Source organism: Eschrichtius robustus, chromosome 2 (genome assembly GCF_028021215.1).
Source record: "Eschrichtius robustus isolate mEscRob2 chromosome 2, mEscRob2.pri, whole genome shotgun sequence".
In the NCBI taxonomy this organism is placed as follows: domain Eukaryota; kingdom Metazoa; phylum Chordata; class Mammalia; order Artiodactyla; family Eschrichtiidae; genus Eschrichtius; species Eschrichtius robustus.
This window is the reverse complement of record NC_090825.1, coordinates 158,931,046-158,955,248: the sequence shown is the minus strand read 5'-3', so window position 1 is coordinate 158,955,248 and position 24,203 is coordinate 158,931,046. Positions and strand designations below refer to the sequence as shown.

The 24,203-nt window shown below is 56.0% G+C and overlaps 1 protein-coding gene across 3 annotated transcripts; it reads right to left on the bottom strand.

The window, feature by feature from the left end:
- Positions 1-8,517: 8,517 nt before the first annotated feature.
- Positions 8,518-21,934, bottom strand: RGS14 (regulator of G protein signaling 14). Of its 3 annotated transcripts, none has more exons than XM_068534652.1 (15): positions 21,890-21,934; positions 14,991-15,012; positions 14,624-14,802; positions 14,171-14,263; positions 13,942-14,085; positions 13,438-13,581; positions 13,210-13,321; positions 12,770-12,882; positions 12,108-12,311; positions 10,300-10,376; positions 9,926-10,052; positions 9,767-9,848; positions 9,618-9,664; positions 9,425-9,539; positions 8,518-9,142 (listed from the first exon to the last, which is right to left on the bottom strand). In XM_068534652.1, exons 1-15 carry the CDS (start codon positions 21,932-21,934, stop codon positions 8,940-8,942), a joined length of 1,707 nt encoding a protein of 568 aa, XP_068390753.1. In that variant the 3' UTR covers positions 8,518-8,939. The 3 variants fall into 3 exon arrangements, with proteins under 3 accessions (XP_068390753.1, XP_068390755.1, XP_068390756.1); XM_068534654.1 differs by having other exon boundaries at positions 10,300-10,373; XM_068534655.1 differs by lacking the exon at positions 9,425-9,539 and having other exon boundaries at positions 8,940-9,142.
- Between the last annotated feature and the right edge of the window lie 2,269 nt (positions 21,935-24,203).

Below are 24,203 nucleotides of genomic sequence, written 5' to 3'. Positions count from 1 at the left end.
AAGAGGGATGGAGAGAAGATGCATCCCAGGGATACTTGGGCAGGACAATTGGTGTTGGGAGGGTGGGAGAGAGAAGACATATATCACAGTTGGGCTTCTGGATCAGGAAGCTGATGATGACATGAGGTCTGCTGTAGAGTCCCTGAAACCCAGACAGGGGTCTTAGGGAGTATTTGAGAAGCTTGTTTCTCTTTACAGGACCTTGGAGCCTGAGTTGTGGCCCATATTCACAGAGAGATGAGAAGGGAGCTTCCCTTCTAAGGGATTAAGATTTTCTCAGATCCAGGAGTGGTGAGTTCCATTCAAGATCTAGCTTGGGCAACTGTCTGAGTGACCTAACATCCATCGGCCCATTCATCCATCCATCCATCCATCCACCTAGCCAGCCAGCCAGCCAGCCAGCCAGCCTTGTGTCTGTCCATCCATTTCTAAGCACAGTAGTTGAGTTCCTATTCCATGCTGAGCCAAGATTGCAAGGCCAGCTTCTCTCCTGATCCAAGAAATGGTCCAGTCCCTGAGTCTGCCTGGGATTCTAAGTACTCACCTCCCTGAGCCCTAGTCCCTTCCCTTATAAAATGGCAATGAGCATGAATTTTTCAGTGAGTTGTAGGATTCAATGAGATAAATGACCCATCTCAGTGCCTAGAACAAAGTCCCTCAGCATGTTTGTTCTCATGCCCTTTTCACTGTCTCCAGGATGGCTGAAGTGTCCCCGCCAAAGAAATGGCCCCATCTCCTCTAGATTCTCAGCCCTGTTTCAGGTCAACAACTCTTGGCTCACCAGCTACTCTGTTTGCTCAGGGTCCCCTGAGCTACAAATCTCACTCAACATCTTACACATCTTAGGGCGACACAGTCCCAGCCTTTTCCATCAGGGAGGATGGACATTTCTGCACACTTCCCCCTTTAACATTAGTGCTTAATTTGCAGCACATTGTGGAGTTATCTACTGCATAGAGTTCACAACAGACTCTCTGTCGAAGTGGCTAAGGGCAGAGAACAGGCCAGCCTGGGTTTGGATCCCAGCGCCACCACATTGTGGCCGTGGTAGTTTAGGCCACAGAACCCACAGGGGAGAGAGGGGTTGGGGGGGCGGAGGTGCGGCTGGGATTGGTTTTGAGGAGAGTGACCGTAAGTCCTGGTTTGCCTGGCCAAGTCCGGGTTTATGACTGTTGGCCCAGAGTCCCCTTTCACTCTGCAAAGTGCCCTGGTTTGGACAATAAGCCATATAGTCTTATGGCTTGTTCTGGAAGATTCTGGGGAACTAAGGCAGGAAATCAGCCACCCATTGCTTGCTAGAAAGGTCTCCATTCATAGCAAAAAGGAAAATAAAGACAATCCTGCTTCTCAGAAACATCACCATGATGTTTAAAACACTGCCTTTTGTCCTTTTCCCTGTGCCTTTTCTATCTACTTTGGATTTTATTGTCTCTGGAAGACTGCATCTTGCTTTTTTTCATCTAACATTATAACATAAGCCTTTTCCTGTGTCTTTACACTCAGCACAGATGTTGTTTTTAATGGTTGCATCACGTTCTGTCATGAACCCTAATTTACATGGTGAACCCTTGGGTGTCCTAGAACCTCTCCTACATGGAGGGAGTGATTTGGGTAAGACTGGCGTTCATGCACGGGTGGGAGGGGCGCTGCTGATCCAGGGAAATGCAATTATTACTGAGTTCTTGTGTTGGATTCATCCTTGAGCTGATGGACTCAGAGACTGTCGGGGTACGTGCACCCCCGCCCACAGGCGTGGTCCTCTCCCCTGCCTGCTCCAGTCAGACCCCGGGCAGGAGCAGCGGTATCCAAGGCGCTCCTTATAAGCTGGGGGTGTGTCTCCTTTTTAATAAGGTTTGGATCTTTGACAGTTTTGAAGCCTACCTTCCCTGCCCTCGTGGAGCTCAGGGTTTAGCGGGGGAGGCAGTTATTAATCAAATGCATCGCAAGAGAAACAATTACATAATGCTGTGGATCTCCACCACTTGCAAAAATATTTTGTGGGGAGTGGGGCTGCCACAGCCCTAGCAAAAGCATGGAAACTTGGGAGCTGACCAGAGCTGCCTTTGGGACTCTTGAGAGCAGTGGAGAAGGTGGCCACACCCCAGCCCCCAAGCATTTCAGCCCTTCTGCTCATCTCAGCCCACTCCTGCGCATGGCCTGCCTCCTCTCTGTCTGTGACAGACTCTGTGTGTCCCCTGAATGGTGAGTCCTGCCCTGTCTGCTCACCTGCACTCTGGCCACGGCCTCCCCCAGACCTCTGGGCCCGGAGCCTGGGTGGTTGGTGGTGTCTCACACTGAGAAAGGCACCCAGGAGGAGGAGTAGTTTTGGAGGGAAGATGCAAAGATCCGTCTGTACTGAACTGTACCACTGTGTCTGAGGTGTCTCTGGCACGAGCAGTTGGAGCTGCGGGTCTGAAGCACACAATGTTCTCCTTTCCCCAAATGGGGCCTCTTGCGTGTTCCAACCTCAGTGAGCAGCATGTGGTCCAGACACGGAGCCAGACATGGAGGAGGCATCTTTGACACACGCTTCTCCTCTACCTCCTGGTCTCAAATTCATCCCCCAATTCTCCCAATTTTCCTTTTCTGGGAGCTCCCTAATCCTTTTGCCACCTCCCTGGTCCTGGCCACCATCTCTCAGCTGGGTTATTGTAGTAGCCTTTCTGTCTGATTGCTCCCCTCAATCTAGTCTCCAAAAAAGCAGCCAGCCAGCCTTCCAAAATGCAAATCTCACCATGTCACCCCTCTTCCTTTTAAATCCTACCCCTGCTAGTCCAAAGACCAGCATCCTGTCACAGCGTCAGGGTGCAGTGTGACTTGGCTTCCTGCCTGCGTGACCTCAGGTGAAGGTGCCCCCAGGGAGAGTGTGCACAGTGAGGAGAGACCCAGCCAAGCCCAGAGGAGCACTCACATTTGAGGGAGGACACAGGAAGAGGCTCGGCAGGGATAGGGAGGAAGAGCAGAAAAGCAGATGCCCCAGAAGCCAGGGTTGCCCACGGTTTTTTTTTGTTTTGTTTTTTGTTTTGTTTGTTTGTTTTTTTATACTGCAGGTTCTTATTAGTCATCAATTTTATACACATTAGTGTATACATATCAATCCCAATCGCCAAATTCAGCACACCACCATCCCCACCCCTGGTTTGCCCACGTTTTGAAAGAGATACCCTAGTCAGCAAGATCAAATGCTGCTGTCAGGAAACGTGAGAACAGAGTGGATTTAGTGACCCTTGAGAGCCTAGTCGGGGCAGTGCTGGGAGAAGGGAAGGAAAAGGAGGTGGGAGCAGAGACAGCATGGCTAACGTGCATGGGACAGGCTGACAGACACTGAATTTCGTCACACCAACGACAAGGATTTCTCCAGGAGCAGCATGATTGTTGAACGGAGTAGAGAATGGTCCCAAGAGCAAGTGTGTGGTCCAGAAAGGGAGCAATCTGTGGAAGCTGGCACAACCAGCTCCAGTTATTCTCCCTTTCTGCAATTCTCTGTTAAGATCCATTTGCTCCTTAAATACACACAATTTGCTGCATGTAAGTTTTCTGCAGGACCTAAAGTTTAACGACAATCAAAGGAGGAAAAATTGACATTCCAGACCATCTGTTCATGACCTGGATTTTTTGAGGGGATCTGGTTAATGACAACAGGGTTTCCCATCAGCACAGTTTGAGAAACTTGTGCCTCTTCTCATCAATATGTTTTTTTAATATTCAACCAACATATAAGCCCCACGGAGGCGGCACAGTGCTGTACGTCGGGAATATGGGCATCAACATTCCTGCCCGGCATGCAGCCAGCACAACTGCACACCAACACAGCATGAGTGTGCATAGCACACACGGATGCATCCTCTCTGTATCTGCGGTCAAAGCAGCCACTCTCACCAGCAGGCTGAGTGACACAGTAGGGGTCACCTGTCACCTCCCTCTGGGAACAGAGCAGTCCCTCCCCTGGCCCTCTTGACTGCCCTCTCTTAGAGAGCCTGGGTTTTGATCTGAGCTGCCCGGCACAGATCAGGCAGGGCCCTGAGACGTTGTCCCATCTGAGACCCACTTTCCAGAGGGGGAGCCCAAGGCTACATTAGATCCTCTGGTTCCAGGGCAGGGGCGGCTGATCTGATGATGCCCTGTCCTTGTTTGGGGGATAAGTGCCCCATGTAATGATTAATCCTGGTGGCCCAAGCGCCGGTCACTCATTGACTGACAAGGCCAAAGTCTGTGGCCAAAAGAGCTGAGGCTGCTTTGGGCTTTTCTCAGAAATCACCTCTTCCCCCGCAGTTCCCTTCCTTACATGGCCCCAGTCCTATGCCCTTCCTGCTGGCCTCAGGGACCAGGCCTGAACGGGAGGCTGTGAACTCCCAGTTGGTGGTCCCAGGCTCTGGCTTCTGGGTTCCAGACCTGAAGCTCGGAGGTTGGCTTCAGACTTCAGGTCCTGGCCTTCATGCTCTGGGCCTGGAGCTTGTCTCCAATTTCTGGGGTCCCCACTCTGGTTCTGGCCTCAAGTGGGCTCCAGTATCTGAGTTGCAGTCTCGGGCTCCAGTTTTAGACATCAGATGTCAAGCTCGGGGCTCTGGTTCTTGGCACTGGGCTCCGGGTTCTGAGCCCTAATCTTCAATTTCAGATTCCAGACACCAGGTTGGGCTTCCGGCTCTTGCCTCCAGGTTCTGGGTCTGTGCTTCAGGCCCCAGATCCAGGCTTTGTGCTCCAGATTCCAAGCTCCAGTTCCACACTCCAAGCTTCAGGTTTTGGGTCTGGGTTCTGGGTTCCTTCAGTGCTTCCTGGCAATGGGGCAGGAAGATGGGGGCCTCCTTGGCTTGTAGGGTCACCCCGGTCCACCAATCTTAGCTGGCCACTTCGTCCTGGCAGCTGGCACTCTGGGCTGGCCTGCAGGTAGGATGCTCATTCACCTCCTTGGCTTTCTGCCTCCGCTCTACCCCCAAGCCAGTTCTCTGGAGACAGGAGCTGAGATGGTCACAGAGCACCACTCACTCAGTCCCTCCCTGCAGGAGTCACAGGACACATACACATGTTCATGTCCCTAGCTCTTCTTGGACACCCCCAGGACCATGGTGGACATGAATGGCGCCCCCTGTGGTTGTACAGTGGTACGGGCCTGTGCCCAGCTCTGGCTGCATTTGACTCACTGTAACCAACCATGTGTGTTCCTCCCCATCTGGGCCTTCATTTCCCTGTGGAAGCTGAATTCCAGCCTCTAATCCCCCATAAGTCTGAGTCACGTGATCACCAGACCAGGCCCCCTACCGGGTGCACGCTGTGCTCGCCCTTGGGGGTGGGGTGGCTGTCCCCAGAGAACAGTGCTTGCAGCCCGGCTCCAGGTGAGCAGCCAATGCCTCTACCTGCTCCCACGCTGGCCCAGAGCCAAGGTCACTGTGTGCCCTGTTCTCACCCTGTGCCCATCCCGTACCCCAAGGCTATTAAGGTGGGTGGGGGGACAAGAGACAGATTCTCTCTTAGAGGCTTGGAGCCACATGGGGTTGGGCCCCACGGGTGTCCTTGAGGAAGTCACGCCTCCTCTGTCAGCCTGTGAACTCTGTAGGATGGGGGTGTTGGAGGCTGCAGAGTGGTCAGCAGATGTGTGTTCTCTCCCTTCCTTCACACTGGGTGCTGGGTGAACAGGCCGACTCCTCTCCGGGCTTCCCACCTGGTGGGATGAGGGGAAGCAGCTCTGCTACCTTTCCCCACCACCCAGGAGTCCACCTCTGTGCAGTGACTTTGAAACATGGCCCCAGGGGTTAACCAGCTGGTGCCCCTGACCCCCTTCCTTGCAGCTGGGGCCTGGCCAGGCTGGGACAGGGAGGGCTCAGGGCTGCTTCAGGGGGCACGATGGGGAGGAGATCACAAGGGGATTGTGGCAGAGGGACACACCCAGCCAGTCAAAATGGGCTGAGGGGGCAGTGGGCTGAAGCCCCTAATGGAAGATCTGGGTACCACTTATGGAGAAAGGGATGGCAGGCCAGCAGTGACAAAGAAGTGGCTTTCCGGAGTTCTTTGTGTTATTATAATTATTTTTAATTGCATCCTTTAAAAAAAAATTAAAGCAAAGGTGAAAGTCTCCTTTGACCACTACCCCTTCCCGGTCTGCTTCCCATCTCCCTGTCAGTTTGGTATGTATCCTTCTAGAACATTCTCTCTCTTTTCCGTACACTTATAAGTGCCTGTGTGTTTGTGGTTTATATAAAGGTATCATGCCATGTTCATTGCTCTGCATTCTTTTACCAAACTGTCTTGGAGAACCTTCCATGGCAGGACATGCTGTACCCAATTCTTTATCTGCTGTGTGGTATCGCAGAGCGTGTGTTGTGTTACCCTACCCCCCACCCCTATACACTTCTGCCAGTTTTCAGGCAATAGACAACCCTGCAGCAATGGGCGTCCACGTGCCCAGAAGTGAGTGATTCTCTAGTGGCACTGCTGGAGTCACACGCTGTGTGTTTTTAATTTTTAGTAGAAATTCCCAAACTCCGCCCCCCCCCCAGGGTAGCCACATCAACGTGCCCTCCTCTGAGAGGGCCCTGGCTCCCCAGTGGGGGTTTCTACAGCATCCAGGCCCTGCTTGGTGTGTGTCCCTGAGTCAGACAGCCTGAGTGCTGGTGACACCCCAGCAGCAATCCCCTGCATGATCCTGGACTAGTCACTTGCCCCCCTGCAGCCTTGATTTCATCCCCACCAGGCTGTTTTGTTGTGAGGACAAAATGAGATAAAGGATGGAGCATGCTTGACTTGGGGACCTCGGGAGATGTGAATTCCTCCTCCTGTAGGGGCTGACCTCTATGGTGGCTCTTCTACCTGGCCTTCAGCCCTCTGCCCCCTCAGCCCATTTTGTTTGGCTGGCTTGGCCCAGCCCTCTGGCTGTTAAGGTCATCTCATGAGCCAGGCTTGGCTACTCAGTGTGCTTCAGGAATGATCCTCTGACCCCAGTCAGAATCCCAATCCTGGTCATTTCCTACCGTCCTTTGGGGATTTGCAGAAAGGACATGCAGGGAGAGAACACGCGTGCAAATGAAGCCAACGCAAGAAAGCAGGACTGAGATGGACGGAGATTCCTGACTAAAATGATCTAAACTCCTAAATTTACCCAGCCACTCCTAGACTTCTTCGTTAGACAAGCCAATGCATTCTTTCAGTGTGTGTGTGCTTGTGACTCTGAGTGGGATTTCTAAGACTTACAAACACCAAAGTCCCGCTTCATTGAAGGTCTCAGCTTACACACCTCAGTAGAGCTTTCCTGGTCACCTTGTGCTATGGTCTAAATATCTGTGTCCCCTTGAATTCATATGTTGAAATCCCAATGCCCAAGGTGATGGTACGTGGAGGTGGGCCTTTGGGAGGTGAGTAGGTCATGAGGATGTAGTGAGATTAGTGCCCTTACAAAGAGACACCAGAGAGCTCCCTGACCCCTTCCACCATATGAGGACACAGAAGTTGGCTGTCTACAACCTGGAAGAAGGTCCTCACTAGAACCCCACCATATTTGCACCTGATCTTGGACTTTTGACCTCTAGAACTGTGAGAAATAAATTTTTCTTGTTTACAAGCCATGAAGGCCCCCTGAGGAAGGCTTGCGCTCCACTTCTAGAGAAAGGCCAGCAAACCGCACTGATCTCTCCCAGGAACTTCACGGGTGAGGAGCCAGTTACAAGATAGGGGGCAGGTATGGGGAGCCCCTGGCAGAGGGGACAGCAAGTACAAAGACCTGGAGTCGGGAAGAGAGCTCAACCTGCTGGAGGTGGTCAAGATGGCCCCTCACTCCCCCAGTGCCTTCTCAAGGCTCCTGCGTCCCCTTGTTTCCTCTGTCACAGCAGCACCGGGACTGAGTCTAGCTTCTCTGCCCCCAGGCCGGGGCTCTCCTTCTGGGGTTCTCCCTGCTCCTCCTCCCTGTGTGGGCTGTGGGCTTCTCTGGCTGCCGGGGGACAGAGAAGACCACCCAGCCAAAGCAGGCAGGGGGCAGAACCTGCCCCCACCACAAAAACCAGTGTCCTCCTCGAGGCCTTCGATGAATCCAAAAGAGCCCACCGCCATGTCTACAGAGACACTTTCAGTCCCCAGTAGAAACAGGACAGCGACCAGACACTGTACTCAGATTCAGAGACTGAGGAACAGCACAATGACACCAGCAGAGGCACAGCTCCCCAGAGGGGTCCACCCCTCCCTCCCCTTCCTCCCTCCCTCCCCTGCTTCCTCCTTCCCTCCCTCATTCTCTCTGGCTGTCTCTGTCTCTCTCTCACTCTCACACCCCATACTCTGTGCAGTCAGGAAGAGAGGTTCTGACAACAGGAAGTCAGGGGGTACATCCTGAGGTCCCCAAGGGCTTCCTGGCATGACCCTGGTGACAGAGGCAACGCAGTTTGGGGGTGGGGGTGGCACACAGGGTAGACTGGCACACAAGGAACACGCCCCATGGCAGAATAATAATAATTATTATAATAACAATATCATACATCCAGGACAAACCCAGCTGCCCCAAGCCAACTGCAAAATCCAAAAGTCCAGTAGCGTCTCTGTGGGTAGCGGGAGGGGCTGCCTGCCTGCCTGCACCCCCAGGCCTTACTCATACCAGCTCCCCGAGGAAGAGCCGGCCCCTCTTCCTACTCCCTGCTGAGGCCTGGCACATGGTGGGGAGGCTGGCACTGCCAACGCCGCCCCTCCGTGTTGGGCACACCTGCACTGGGGCCTAGGCCCACTTCCCCCTGGTGGCCTGGCAGCAAGGGATGGACAAGCAAGCCTGTAAGGGACCAAGTGGTGGCAGCTGTGGAGTGTCACTCCTCTGAGTCCCCTCTCCATCCCCTCCCAGCTCTTCCTGCGGGCCTGCCCGTGGCAGGAAGGGGCCAGGGACACTCATGGCACAGACAGGGCATGCAGAGCGGGCCCATGGCATGCTTGGCCCGCCAGGTGCCAGGCAGCCGGCCTGGATGGTTGGGCAGCTGTCAGAGGGCCGAGTGCACAGTGGAGTCTGAGGGGCTCCCCTTGGGCTGGGCCGCTGATTCAGTCTGTGGTGGGGCCTCCTGGGAGTTGGGTCCCTGGGCAGGCAGCTGCAGAAATTCTGGAAGCACCAGGTCCTCTTTGCGCAGAAGGCCCCTCTGGTCATGGGCTCCACTGCTCTGCACCCGGTTCAGCAGCTCCACCAGGCCTGGGGATGGCCGCAGAGTCAAGGGGCCCATGGGTGCAGACCCACCTATGCTAGCCCACCACAGTCCTGCTGCCCTTACTATGGCCACAGCCTCCCTGACCCCAGCACCAATGCCCCCATCCCACCCCCTGTCCCAGCCTTTCTGGTCCCTCAACCCCAGTGGACCCTGTTCCAGCCCCAGTGACATCCAGGCCCCTGCCTCAGCTCAAGGCTCTCTAAGGCCACCCACCCTCAACGGTCCCCAACCCTTCTGGTCCCTAGCCGCCATCATCCCCAATGTACCTTCAATGTCACAGGTCTGCCGCTTCCCAGTGATACTACTGGGTGCCTGGGCCAGTGAGTTCAGGGACAGTGGAGGGAGGTGGGCGGCCTTGTCCTGGATTGTAGGCTGGCCGCCCTGCGAGAATGTGGGGTTAGAGCCACAACCGGGAGGGGAGGCTGGCGGGCAAAAGAGGGTGCCCAGTCCCTCGCTCACCTGGCTGCAGCAGGGGGACATGTCGCCAGCTTCAGGGATCTTCACACCTGCGGCAGAGAGGGCCACCGTTCCTGTCTGCCTCTCGCCTGGACCCCCTTCCTCTTGGGCCAGAGCGGTCCCTTACAAGCCCCTGGGCCAACGTCCCTTACCTGGGAGAGTGTCCAAAACCAATCTCTCGGCCGCCACCGAACTCACTAGCTTCCTCAGATCTAGCGGCTGCTTCTCGCCTGGCTGAGGGGACAGGTCAGCAGCCCGCGGGACAGGCAGCCCGCCCCGCTCCGCCCCTGCCCCTCGGCCACACGGCTCACCCGACGCAGCGCCACCTGTTGCGGGCTCAGGCCGTGCTTCGCCAGGATGGGCTGCAGCGCCTCCTGCAGCCGCTTGGTGGGCTTGGCGGAGATCCGCACCACGCGCTCCAGCGCCGCCAACTCGAGCCTGCGCGGGACCCTGGCGCTGCGGAAGGTTGCAGAGCCCGCCGCGCCTCTCCCCCAACCCACCTGGGACTGGCCGGAGAGAGGGTGGAGCCTGAACTGGGGAGGTGGGACCTCTTGGGGGTGGGACCTTAGCCTAAGGGGCGGGGTTAGCACCAGGGGCAGGACTTGGAGGGAGAACAGCAGCCAGAACTGGGACCCAAGCGAGTGCTGGGACCCCCGGACCCTAGACTGGAGCGACAGACACTTACTCGAAAGTGATTCTGTTCTCCAGCCGCACTTCCTGGTCCGCCAGCACGGTGCAGTCCTGATCCAGGACCAGGGCCTTCTGCAGGAGCCAGGCAGGGTCTCAAAATTCCTTCTCCTTCCCTCCTCCCCCATCCCCAGGGTCTGAGGGAACAATCATCACTTCCTCCCAGGGCCGCCACTGAGGCTCCCTAAGGGCCAGAGGGAAGGGCCGGTGGTCGGGTGAGCCATAGAGATGCCGACAGAGTACGAGACCAGGCTGGATCAGAGCCTAGTGGCAAGAATGCTGGACAGGCTTGGAAAAGGAACAGAGTTATGAGAAACATGGAGGTGGGGTGGGCACGAAATGGTAATGGGGCTGCTTGGTTAAGGGGCAGGCTTAAGTCCTGGATCATGGGGCCACCTCTTCCTGAGCCAGGTCAGGATCTGCCTCCTGGACAGCTGCCCCTTGTCCCTCAGGCGTGGGAAAACCAACTGGACCAGCTGGACGCATTTCCTCCCTCACCACCTACCCTTGGTCAGCCACCCAGGCCTTGTCCCTTTTTTTTACACTTGTCCACTTCTCTCCATTCCCACCTACTAAGGACACTTCTTGTCTCCTCACTGCAAAAAGGGCTCTTCCCCGCAAGACAGCTGTGAGGCCAGAAGGATGCGAAGTATCTGGCACAGCACCTGGCACACAGTAGGTACATAAAAGTAGCTGTAGTAATTACCACTCCTGGAGGCCCTGCTGCCTGCACAAGCCCAGGGCTGGGAGGCAGCCCTCCCAGGCAATAGGCCTGTGCTGTGCTGCAGGGACAGGTGGAGTGTGGGTGGTGAAGTTATATTTAGCAGACATGAAAACCCATCAGGGCTGCAGAGGCTGCCTGGGTGGCCCAAGAAAGTGGGCAGAGCTTCTCTTACTGTGGCCCTTATACTCCCATACTCCAGGCCCCTGAACCTGCCCTGCACTTCTTACCCACCTGTGCCTGGAATGTCCTCCCCCCACAGCTCTGCCAGGCAAATTTGTCCTCATCCTCATCAACGGCCACCTCTTCCATGAAGCCTCCTGGGACCAACCAGAAATGCCTTCCTTGACCCAGAAACTCTCTGGAGCTTCAACTCCTCCTCCTGATCACATCCTGCCTGGCTCACCTCCAGCCTTTGGACCTGGAGGACAGAACTCAGCCTGGCTCCCTCTGCCCCCACCTGGCAGGGGCTTAGGACTGTTTATTGGGTGAATGAAATCCTGACGGGTCTCCCTGGGATACGGCATCCTTCCTTTAGATTCCCCCTTATTGGATGGTTTAGTTTAAGTGAATTTTGCTCTAGCCTCCTCTTTAAAGCTATGTTAGTTTGTACCTAAAGGAAAGTTTTTCATAGGTTGGGTGCAGTTGTGTGCCCCTGGTGGCAGAGGAAGTAAGGGATCCCCAAATGGCCATTTCAGGGATGGGCAGTCTGAACTCTGGGAGTGACAGGGAAAAACTCAGCTCCAGCAGTGGTTTTCCCCTACTCTTCCTCCCAGAGACTATCACAGTGAGGATGATGGATGAAGCTGGAAACCAGGATGGGAATGGGGTGGGCACAGGATTTTCATGGGATGAGAGTGGATATCTGAGTTTGAGTGAGGAGGTGGTACTGGGTTGATTTGGAGTTGGGCATGGGGCAGGGGGGCTGTGGTGGGGGCTGGAGTTAGGAAGGGGGTGGGGATAGGGGATGGGGTTGGAATTAGAAGTGGAATTGGTGTTGGGGTCATGGCTGAGCAGAGACAGGAATGGGGGTGGGTTCAGGATCAGGAAGGGAGTTAGAGTTGGGGAACAGGCCAGGTTCGCACCTGCTCGTTGCCCACCAGGTAGACCTTGATGTCAGGTAGAGAGAGGCCTCGTTTCTCACAGATGCCTGCCAGCATGTCACGGATGGTGAGGCCAGGTCGGGCCAGGGCCAAGGAGGCTGTGCCATCAGGCAGGTACACGCAGCAATACTTCCCTGGTCGGCTTTCACTGTCACCTTCTGAGCTCCCAAGGCTCTTCCGATGGCTCTGATTCAGAGCAGGTGTCAAGGGAGGTGATGTGTACACATGCAAGGACACACAGACAGGTACACAGACACGTAAGCTCACTGGGGCACACACAGGCATACACATGCCCAAGGGCACACTTGTAGGCAGGCAGGATACATCCTCCTACAGGAATACATGTATGCTCACCCAAGCGTATGGGCACCCAGAGACAGGTCCACCCACTGACTGCTACACACGTGCTGTACACACCTGGGCACCCACACGTGCACACACATCGGCTGAAGAGGATGTGCACCCATAACATGCATGGGGCCCAATGTGGTGAGGACAGGAAGAAAGTGAGGAGGCTGAGTGGTTGGCCATTTGGATCAAGTGGAGGATGAAGTGGGGCCGGTGACTTGGAATGACGGTGGCCCACAAAGGGGCCGGAGTAGTGGCCCGAGCCCACACCTCATCTCCCCCAGCAGTGGGCTCACCTCAGATTTGCTGCTGACAAAGGCAAGAAAGCCGAGGTCCAGACTGGCGGAGGAGTTGAGGGACCCCTGGGACTCTCGGCGCAAGGCTGAGTTTGACGCACCGCCCCCTAGTTCTAGGGGAGAGGGAGAATGAGCAGGACAGCCCCTCCCCCAACCTCTCTGCCGAGGCCTCTCCCAGCCAGGCGGACCCTGGTGGAGCCCTTTTGCAGGGGTCTAACGTGGTTTGGGTTCCTGGAAGCTTCGCTGCTGAGAGGGGCTTCCCAAACTTCTGGGGTCTAGCGTGGGAACCGAACCACCAGGGGAACATGGGGGTCACACGGACCTGCATTTCGATTTTCACAGTCTTAGAGACTGCGGGACCAGTAGGAGGAAGGGGGTGTTCTCCAGGCTTGCCCAGACTCCCGACCCCGCTCATCTCTGCGGCCCGCTTCTGCCCTCACCCCTGCGGAAGGACATGCGGAGCGGGCGGCCCCCAGGGCCCTCAGCAGGCGGCAGCTGCCCCAACTCCTCCACGCCCAGCGGCAGCGACTTTCCGGGCTTCAGCTTCGGCTTCTGCAAGATACAGGGAAGCCACTGGCACTGGGCCGGGCCGCACCCGCAGGCAGACCGTGGGCACACCCTCTTAGATCTGCACCCAGCCGCCTGCCCCCACAGGCCGTCGTCCGCACCTTTCTCGTGGCGTCAGGGCTGCCAAGGCGCGAGGAGCTAGGTTCCCGCAGGGGGCGACCCTCGGCCTCCGCAAGGAGGCACTCGCGGTACAGCGGGGATTTGACGAAGCGTGCATAGCTGTCGAACTTCATCAAGTTGAAGATCTGCGGAGCCGGTTCCCGGGGCGGTGAGCTGGAGAGGGCGCTCTGCGAGCCGCCAGAGTCCCAGACTCGGCCCTGGGGTTTGGCGGCGTCCCCAACCTAGGGAACGAGCCCCTAGCCCTTCCTTGCTCCAGGTCCCGCCCCTAGCCCCTCCTTCACTGTCGCCTCTTTTCTTACCTCTGACCCGCGCCCTGCCCATCGTTTAGCTGGGTCCCAGCATCCAGATTTGCTCTCTTCCCCACCCCATCCCCACCATCTCTGCCGCTCAGGCTCCGCCGTTGGATCTGGCCCTGCCTCTGCTCCACCGAGCTCCCTTCCAAGGCGCCGCCCCTTATCCCAGGCCGCGCCTCCGGGACCGCTCACCTGAAGCTGCTGTGCCCGGAACATGTCCGGTCGGGGCTCCGCCAGCACCTCCTCGCCAAGCCAGGCCTGCCTGTCGATGTTCACAGGGCTCAGTGCCTGGCTGGACAGGAACTCCTGGTAGATGTTCCGGGCCTCCTGAGCTAACTGGGGCAGGACGGACAGGAGAAGGTCAGGGGCATGGCTCAGGCCCTGGTCTCATCTCGCCGCCTCAGTTCCCCCTTCTCCCCACCTGCTGGGTGTCGCTGGCCGGGATCTGCTGGAAGCGCTCGCAGGCCTTCCAGAAAGTCACGTTCTCAGCACTGAACTCCTTCTTCAGGAACTCCTAGGGGTGGGGAGAAGGAGGCACAGACACAGAGGTGAGACACAGAGACCCAGTCAGGGGATGTGGTCCAAGAGATTGGTATAGAGAGAGGGCCAAGAGGCCAAGCCAGACAGATAGGGTCAGACAGACAGATGGGATGAGATCCGGAGGCACAGAGAGAAAATAAGAGGCAGAGAGAAGGAAACTTCCCAGCTGGGAGAAGAGTAAGAGAGTGCCAGAGAAAGGCCAGATGAGGCAGCTGACAGAGGAGTCCCACTCTGGCCAGCCTGAAACTCCATCCATGCCCTCTCCCATGCCCTCCCCCCTTCCCCCCTTGGTGGCCACTGCCATCCGCCCTCCCTATCCCACCCCAGGGCTTACAGTGAAGTAAGCCAGGCCCAGCGGGTCCTGCAGCAGCCGCTCGAAGGACAGGCCCCAGCTGGCCACAGGCTGCTCCTCGGTGGGGAAGGGGCTGCTGGGGCCACTGGGAAGGCTGTGGATGCTGAGGGAGCTGCCTCGGCCCTCGCCCTGGCCCTGGGGTCCCGCCGTGCTGCTCAGCTCTGCAGGGGGATGGACAAGTGCAGCTGAGCCTTGCAGCCTTCCCCAGCCCCTGGCCCAATCCCATCTCAGGTACTTTTCCTGGAAAGACAGCAAATGGCAGGGGTATCCCCACGCTGTTTCCACATACACCCCCCTCAGCCCCCACCCCCACCCCAGCCAGGCTTCCTCCACATACTCTGTCACTTACCTCCATCTGAGACAGCCAGAACCTACAAGAAACCCGAGGTAGAAAGTCAGAGTAGAGCCCAGGGTGGATTCTCAAGGGATAGTTCTAGGCCCAGCCCCCAGGATTGGAGCTGTGTTCTTCTCTGCCTGGAGGGCCACACTGGGCATTCTCAGCCAGGTCACTGCTTGCTCAGGGTTTTGCTCAGGCTGCCCCTGGCTCCCCTTCCATCATGTGCCAACCACTATGTGCACTGGGACTTATACCAGGTACACCCCAGTCACCCCTGTTGACCCCCAGCACCCACTGGGTGAGCCTGGGTGTAGAGCATGGTGGGTAGGAACACAAACTTTTAATCTTGTCTCTGCCACTTACTAGTTGTATGACTTTGGGCAAGTAACTTGTTTGTCTCCATCTGTAAGTGAGGGATGATGATAATAATAGTTAACTTACTTCCTGGGCCTGCTGTGAGGATCAAATCAGTTTAATATATTTCCAGCATCTAGAATAGTGGCCAGCATGTGGCAGGTGTTATATCAATGTTTGCTGTTGTCTTTGAGGAAGGAGAGGTGTCTCTGTAACTGATGATCTCCTTATTGCAACTGCCTCCTCTTGGAAACACCCCACCATGGGCAGGGCACAGGATGCTATTTTATAGTAGAGAGCAGTGGTTCTCAAACTTTAGTGTGCATTAGAATGATGGAGGGGGGAACCTCCAGAGATTCAGGTTCAGGAGAGCCTAAGACTCTCCATTTCTGACAAGATCCCAAGCACTGATGCTGCTGGTTATGGACTACCCTGTGAGTAGCTGTAGAGGCCAATCCCTTCCTCTGCACATCCCCCCTTCCCCCACATGCACAACTCTGACTTCTCTGGGAATCCCAACCATTAGTGAAACAGAAAAACCCTCCTTTCAAAATGACTCTTGCAGTGGTTTCCCTCGGTCTTCCTACCTTCCTAGCAAATCCTCCAGCTTCCTCATCATCTATACACGCAAGGTGGCCTCTACCCATCTCTGACTCTGTTCTGGGCCCTTTCTCCCTCCCACACCTCCCCAGCTTCAAACACACATAGCCAACTTCCTACTGACATCTCCACCCAAATGCCCCACAAGCCCTTCCAACTCAGCCAGTCCCAAATGGAAGCCACCTCTGCCACCACCAAAGCAGGGCACGGAACCAGCTTCCCTGAATCTTGTTTTCCTCCCATCACCTGGGCTCCTAACACCAGGGCTTGACTGATCCCCAGTTCCTTCCTCCCTCTCACCTCCTACATTTTCACTAGGTCCTGTCACAGGAGCTTCCGCCACCTGTCCCTTCGTTCCATCCCTACTGGAAACAAGTCTGCAAACATCTCCTCCCCAGGAAGACTCTCCCTGCCCTCCCGGCTGGAATCTCCCTCTCTGTTCCCCAACCTGGGAGCACCCGGGTCACACATCTGTGGGCCAGAGCTGGCCTGCAAATAAGTAGGACATTATTAATATCAGAATGTTTTTGTTTTTTTTAACTTTAAAGGGGTTTCCCATATTTGAAAGTCAGGAGTTTTACATGAAACCCCAGCTTTCTGCCCCAGCTACCTTGAGCTTCTTCCCAGCATGGCAACCTTGGCTGGCCCTGAGCAGTAACCACTTTCCCTAGAAGGGGTTCGCACTCTGCTCAGAGGTCTGTGGGGCCAGTTTGATGCATTTATGTTATTTATGGAGGCAGGCCCCAGACTACCTGAGTTCACATTTGTGCTGTGTGACCTTGGGCAGAGTACTTTACCTCCCTGTGCCTTAGTTTCTCCCTCTATACAGATGGGGCAAATAATGGTCAGGACTTCAAAGGCTTGCTGTGATTAAATAAGTTAAATATACATAGAAAGAGAACTCAGAACACTATCTGGCATGTGGTAAATATTCAAGGAACATTACTATTATTGTTGTTGCATTAGTATTGGTGTCTGGCCCTGCTTCAGCTTTCAATTTTGCCAAGCCCTGCGGTAGAGGGAAGAACACAGGGATCGGGTCTGTCAGACACAGATTCAAAGCCTAGCCCTGTCCTTTTCTAGTTTTACAACCTTGGGCCCCTCCCTGAGCCTGTCTCCAAGCTGGAGCACGGGGATAAGACATTACGGAGGAGGAGGGAAAGCTTGTGCAGAGGGAGGCTGGACATGGAACCACCCTGCACGCCCTCCCCTGGCTGCCCCAGCCTTTGCCCTGCTGCCTTTGCACTCGCCCATCTGACAGCTTCATGGGAATTCTCTCCCGGGGCTGCAGGACAAAGTCTCAACTCCTGGGGTGTGTGAAGGGGACAAGTTGAAGCCCAAGGTCCCTTCCAACTATTCTTTCCCTTTCCTGTCAGCAGCCCTCATGCCTGCACCTGCCTGTCCCACGTTCTTCCTCCCCAGGCTGCTCTGTGGCTGTTCCCAGCCTTGGTTACCTCCCTCTGTCCAGGTTTCCGGGAACCATCCTGACTTTCCCCTCCCACTCCACGGTGGCCACCTGGCCCTCCCTCCTCCCGCACCCACCACACACCAGCCTCTCTCTGGCCCGCCCTCCAACCCAGGACTCAGCCTCTCCCTTGCTCAGGGCTCTCCACTGCACTTTTCCGTGTGTGGGGGGGTGGGGCACGGGATGCTTGTGGGCAGCCCAGGACCCCAGGGAAGGCAGAGGGGCCTGGGCTTGGCTTCACTCCTATTTTGTTTTGTTCTTTACATCACGTTGAATGGATTGTGTCTTTATGTGGGGCTGGCTCCCAGGCCCTCTTCTGGCCCCACTCCTCACTCTGGGAGGCAGAGCAGTTGCTGGGTTACTGCTGAAGCTCTGCCTGAGCCTGACTAATGAACCCCTTCAGCCTCCCCCATTGCCCTCCCCCTCACCTCCACCCTACACTTCATCAAACTTCTATTTTCCCCACACCTCTTCACATTCCTGCTTCCTGCTTTACTGTTTCCTCTGCCTGGTATCTGCTCCTGCTCCCCCCACCCTACGGCTCTCCAGTCTCTGCCTGTTGACATCAGTCTTCCCTAAACACCAGTTGCCCCGAATCCCCCTGCCCACCACACTGCTGCCCACCTGTGTCTGGGCCTCTCCCCTAGCAGCCTGTAGCTCCTGGAGGGCAGGCCTATATCGTAGGAGGGAATCAGCCTGAACTCCCTCCTCAAGGAGCACCCTCTTTGCCCAGGTGCTCCCAAGCAGCCACAAGGGCCCAAGTTGCCCTCCGCTGCCCTCACAGGAGGCGCTGGCACCCCCTTTGCCAGGGATGCTCTGACTCCGAACGCCCCATGCAGTTCTTCCTGGGCCCCTCTTGCCCCACTAGATATTAATAACCCATAAAGCTGGGTCTGAGACAGGATGGAGATCCAGAGGTGGCAGGGAGCAGGGATGGGGTCCAATTCCAGAATGACCCTTCTGAGGCAAGTAACTTCCCTTCTCTGGGCCTCAGTTACCCCCTGGGTAGCATAGGGCTCAGCATTCCCAACCTCCTGGAGCTGCCAGGAAGGATGAGTCAGCGAGGCCCCATTTGTGAATGTGGCAGGCATGCAGCAGGGAGAGTGGCATGCTGCTGCTGCCGCTGGCTGGGGCTCTGATCTGCCCAGGCTCCTGGGTCTGGGGAAGTTGTGCTGAGCAGGGCTGGCCTTGCCCCACCCTGGCCTGCCTGAGGAGAAGTGGTGAGTGAATGGGAGAAAAGGGGAAGAAAGGATGAGGAAGGGTGTGGTGGCCAAGCGGCAACCCCAACCCATGGTCTGGCCTCAGTTTGCCAAACATTTTTCCTTGGAAATGGGCCCTGGGGGAGCCGCTGGTATCTGAGAATACAAAGGTGAGGGTGACCCGACTTTTCCTGAGCTCTCCGGCAGAGAGAGAACATGGATGGCACACATCTGTGTCACACATCCTCCCTCCATCCTCACATCCTTATCCTGTGAGGCAGGTATTATTACGCCCATTTTACAGATATGGAAACCTTGGCCCAAAGAAATCACACAGCTGGGAAGTGCCTGAGCTGAAATTAGGGCCCAAGTGTGCCTGACTCTGGAAACCTAAGGTCTCCCCTCCACTGAGCTGCCTTCCTGGGTGAACAGGAGACGTACCGGGGAGCTGGGAGGCCCAGGGCCTCAGCTCTCGGGGCATAGATGGTCAAGGTTGATTGGGGTAAAGGGCCCAGGGGCTCCTGGATGAATTCTGCCCCCTGGAGGGGTGACTTCGAAGGGAGGGCTGATTTACTGAGCATCTTCTGGGCTCGGCCCTCTATATCATCATCTTATTTCATCCTGGCTTCGGGTGAATGAGGCCCAGAGATCCTCTCTGGGTAGACCCACTGAGAACCCTGGCTGCCTGGCTCTTCAGCCTGAGTCAGCTTTGTGGAGCTGACCTATGGCCCTGCGCTGGACTCCAGGAATGTAGGCCAAGGTACGGTGGGCTCTGCCTTGCAGGTCTTCCTGTGCAGGAAGACCAACTGGGCACCTGAGAGTGACAGGATGCAATAACTGCTCCTCTCCAGGCTTTAGGCTCGCCAGCCCTTGGGCCTTGTCCCTGTACACACATCCTGTTTCCCTGCGTGTAGGCCTTTCCCCATGTTGTTCCCTCCTCCAGCTGGCACATCCTTTCAGGACATCTTCCACACCAACAATGTACGAAGTGAGTGGAGAAGTTTGTTCTCTCTCCCAGGTCCTCCTCAAGCTTTCTCTATTCCTGACCTACCGCTTTTACTCAAACCTTAATTTTATTCTGGTATTTGCGCTCGTGCCTTTTGTGCCTTGCCAGACCAGGAGCTGTTTGAGGGCAGGGCCTAGGGCGATGGGCCTTGGCCTTGATGCCTGGGACAGGGCCAGCACTGAGCAGGTCCTAAGGAGGGATTGTTGAATGAATGCATGAGTGAACAAATGAAGTGGCAGTTGGGACTGTGTGAAGGCATCTCTGGGAGGGAGGCTGGGAGCCATCTGTAAGTGACAGGTTTCATTGCAACCCCCTGACAAGCTGAGTGACAGAAAGACGAGGCTGACAAATGAAGTTGCCTCAGCAGGGAATGATGGTGGTGGTGGGTGGGGTTGGTGGCAGGAGGAGGTGGGGGAGGACGGAGCCAGGCAGTTCTGGGAGGTGGAGGAGACCTGGCATCGAGTCAGATTGGCCTGGTTCAAATGCGGGTCCCTCTCTTGCCAGCTGCCCTCAGCATGTCATGTACTCCTTTGAACCTCCCTCAGGAGGTAACTCATGGAAGGAGGCTGACAGCTGGCTTACATCTATGCACATCTGATGCCAGTCTGTCCCTCCTCTCAGCTGAGCGTGGCCTCGGAAGGCTGCCCGATGGCCAGCAAGTGGCCAATCTGTGACCCTCGGGATTCCAAGAGGTGGCACAGAGTTCAGAATGGGCCCGGAAAGGGCAAAGATAAACCTGTGTGTGAAAGTCGCTGAGAAAAGCCAGGGTGTCCGTGGGCTTGCAGGGCTGGGGGTAGAGCTTGGGGGTCTTCCCTGCTCTGAATGACTCGTGAGTAGAGAAGTTATAGGTTGATGTGGGATGGGCAGAGGCTGGGTCTGTCTCTGGGCCCCCTCAGCTGCCCTGCAGCTCTGGGCACTGCCCAGAAGCAGCAACCCAGTTGCCCTCTGGGGTGGGAGTGGGCGTGTTCCTCCTTGGCCTGGATGCCCTGGGAGGGGTGAGCCAAGCATCATGCCTCCAGGGAGTGCGAGGCCCATGGATGCTCGAACTTCCAAAGTTAGTTTGATGGTAGAGATAGTGAGGTGGGGGACACGGCCAGCTTGGAGGGATTTGCCTCTCTCCTGCCCAATAAAGAGATGCTGGAGGAAGAGGTATGGAGACAGGTCTTGGGAATTAGGAGGAGGAGTAGGGGTGGGGAGTGGCTCAGCTTCTTGGTGAGGCAGGGGATCCTTGAAAAGGGGCTGAGAATGAAGGGGGGCATTGGGCTGACATTTATGGAACCCCCACGGTGGGTCAGGGGGCTCATATTCATTATTCCACTTAATCGTCTCAGCAAGCCTTTGAAATCCATTTCAAACTCCTCCTTTTATAGATGAAGAAACTGAGGGTCAGAGAGGACCCTCTAGTAAGGGACAACAGAGCTGAGATTAGAACCCAGGTCTCTCTGGACCCATTGGCTTTGTCCCACAGTACTAGGCTGGGGCTGGGCAGGCGACTAGGACACTGGACTTTCCGGAGTTTATAGGAGGGGCTGGGACTCTGCCTAGTGGGCTGGTGTCCTAGGGAGAGAAGAGAAGCCCGACACAGCCAGTTCCATCTGCTGAAGCGGGTCTCTTCCAGGGCAGCTCTCACCTGGATGCCAAGCAGCCAGGGAGAAGATTTAGCAGCAGCCAGGGGCACCCTAGTGCTCAGGTCCCCCCACCCGTCCTAGTAGTCCAGGAATAGAACAGACAGAAGCTGTGCCAACTGGGCCTGACCCTGCTGACCCATCCCAGGCTGCCCAAGGACTGCTAGTTCTGGCAGGAAGCCTCTGGAGTAGGTCTAGGTGGAGGGCAATGACCCATTAAGGGCTGCCCCTTACCTGACCTTGGGCATCAGGACACTGGGTGAGGGAGGGGGCTGAGGCTAAGTGAGGTATGGGGGCTTGGGTCCCCGTAGGGGTATACAGGGGGCAAAGGGCATGCCGGGACTCCCTGCTACCCTAGGATGCAGGCAGCCCCAGATGGTGCCAAAGTAGTAGGTAAGAGAGCAGTGGGGACTGGGCCAGAAGCCTATGCCTGCTCTCCTCTGGCCTCATCCCTGGGGTGGCCCCAGGTCCCCATCAGAACCATCTGGAAGGTCCTGGGATGAGGGTACCAGGTTCTACCACCTGCTGCTGCCTCTCCCCAACTTCTCCCGTCCGCTGGCAGCATGCAGGCTCTAGCCCAGCCCTGCCGGGTGTGCCTGTTGGGCTCCACCCTGGGTGTGCCCACCCCCTCCCTGTGGGCCTGGCCTGGAGCCCGCACTCACCATGCGTCCGTTGGGGACGCCCAGGTGCTTGGGCTTCCCTGGCATGCCGCTGCTGTTCACGGGTCCCCGCTGCGGGGGGCGCCCACCATGGGGACTGTGGGCAGCTCTGGCCAGAGCTTGCACGACGAAGGGCAGGCAGCAGAGAGAGAGCCCAGCTCCGCTCCTGTGGGCCCTCACATCCTGAAACACCAGCTCACTACCTCTTTTCTCTTCCACAGGAAGTGTCTCTATAGAAACCGAACCACAGAAAGAAGCAAGGTCTAAGAGAGCGAATGCTTCTTCCTACACACACACACACACACACACACACACACACACACATGCGCGCGTGCGCACGCGCACACACACATTCACACGCACATACACATGCCGCCAATGCACCCTTAGCAGTGCCCCATGCAGGCACCAACACACAGCAGAGGCCTCCGTGTGCCCAACAAGGAGCCCAGCCTGGTCTGGCCCAGCCTGGGGAGTTCCAAGAGCACATCTGGGCACACAGAAGTACACATTCACACACCTAGGCAACTTCATACACCCTGCAGGGGCTACCATAGACACAGGGACATGTGTACTGTGATCTGAGTGTCCACTTGTGTACTTTACTCAGCACATACCTATCCCACACCTGCTGTGTGCTGGGCATGTGCACACTCAGCACCCCTCCCCCTGGCAGTTGTGCACGTGCGGTTACTACCTCTGTCCTGAGACATCTCCAGGCTGTCCTTTGCAGGCCTGTTCCTGGGTGTGGACAAACAGATACATTGCATGCATGGTCATGCACACACAGACCCTTCAGGTGTACAGGTTAGAAACACACAGGTTCTCCCTCGTCAGGAACACCTGAGCGTTCGGTCATATGTATGCACAGCCCTTCAGACATGTGCATGTGACAGGCACACCTGCCTGTCACATATGAACACAGGCACATATGAACTCAGACACCCCAGTGACACGTGCAACCAAGTATGCACACGCTCGCCCACCTGGGCAGGGAACAGATCAGGCGCATCTGTGCCCAAAGACACGTGTGCGTTTATAGTCATTCACATAAAAGTCCCACCTTGGTGTAGTACCGTCGACTGAAGAGGGACACCCAGCTTCCTCAGCCTGGCCCAGTCCCCGATGAACTCAGGCTCTTCAGAGTCCTCAGTTGGCCTCTTTCTTACATGTGCATGTACCCACTATGGGACTTGTATTTTTTTTTAAATTAATTAATTAATTAATTTATTTTTGGCTGTGTTGGGTCTTCGTTTCTGTGCGAGGGCTTTCTCTAGTTGTGGCGAGCGGGGTCCACTCTTCATCGCGGTGCGCGGGCCTCTCACTGTCCTGGCCTCTCTTGTTGCGGGGCACAGGCTCCAGACGCTCAGGCTCAGTAGTTGTGGCTCACGGGCCTAGTTGCTCCGCGGCATGTGGGATCTTCCCAGACCAGGGCTCGAACCCGTGTCCCCTGCATTAGCAGGCAGATTCTCAACCACTGCACCACCAGGGAAGCCCCGGGACTTGTATTTTACACAAGTATGGGCTTACTTAGAGCCCTCAAGTCACCCACCACTCCAGTTTGGACCCCTCTTTCTACAAGGACAAGGTGACACCCCTCTTCCATATTCTACCCTCTACTCCACTGCCCCCTTCTAGGGCCATGACCCGAAACCTTCGGAGGCGGAAACTGAGTGATTCTTCACCACAAATTCATGTCCTAGTCCTCCTGGGCACACAGCTAAACTTTAATTTCCCAGGCTCTCTCACAGTCAGGTGTGGCCATGTGCTAACTAGTTCCCGCCAACTGAATGTGAGTGGAGTGGTGTGTGCCAAGGCTTTTCAGCCCTATGTGTCCTCCACATTCTCTCCTTCCCCTTTAGCTGACTGGATACAGAAGATGATGAAGCCCTAAGGGCTTGTGGAGCCACAAAAAGGAAGGAGCCTAGGTCTCCACATTAGTGTAAGAAGGCAAGCCACCCATCAACCAGGAACACCAGCTTTGGACTGTTAAGGGAGAGAGAAATCAACTTCTTCTAGCTGTTTTACACATTAGGGTCTATTTGTTATAGCAGTTAGCATTATCCTAGTTAATATACCTCTTCACCCAGTCCTAATTCACTTCTTTCCAGACACCTTGCTCCAGGCCACCCAGACAGAGGGATTCAATAAAGTCAGACTTGGTGTGTATATTGGGAGTTGCATTTGGGCCTGGAGCATTGCCAATGGTGGTCTTAATAAGGTGCATGATGGTGTCAATATACCTGTGACGGGGGGTGGCAGGGTGTGTGCTGTGAGTGGAGACCACCTGCCTGGCTGCTGTGCCATGGATCTGGGC

Coding starts and splice junctions, on each gene's coding strand:
- RGS14 (XM_068534652.1), bottom strand. CDS start 21,934: ATGCCAGGGAAGCCCAAGCACCTGGGCGTCCCCAACGGACGCATG. Junction 15,013..21,889: donor GCGTCCCCAACGGACGCATG/GTGAGTGCGGGC, acceptor GGTTTCTTGTAG/GTTCTGGCTGTCTCAGATGG. Junction 9,849..9,925: donor AACAGGTGGCGCTGCGTCGG/GTGAGCCGTGTG, acceptor CTGTCCCCTCAG/CCAGGCGAGAAGCAGCCGCT.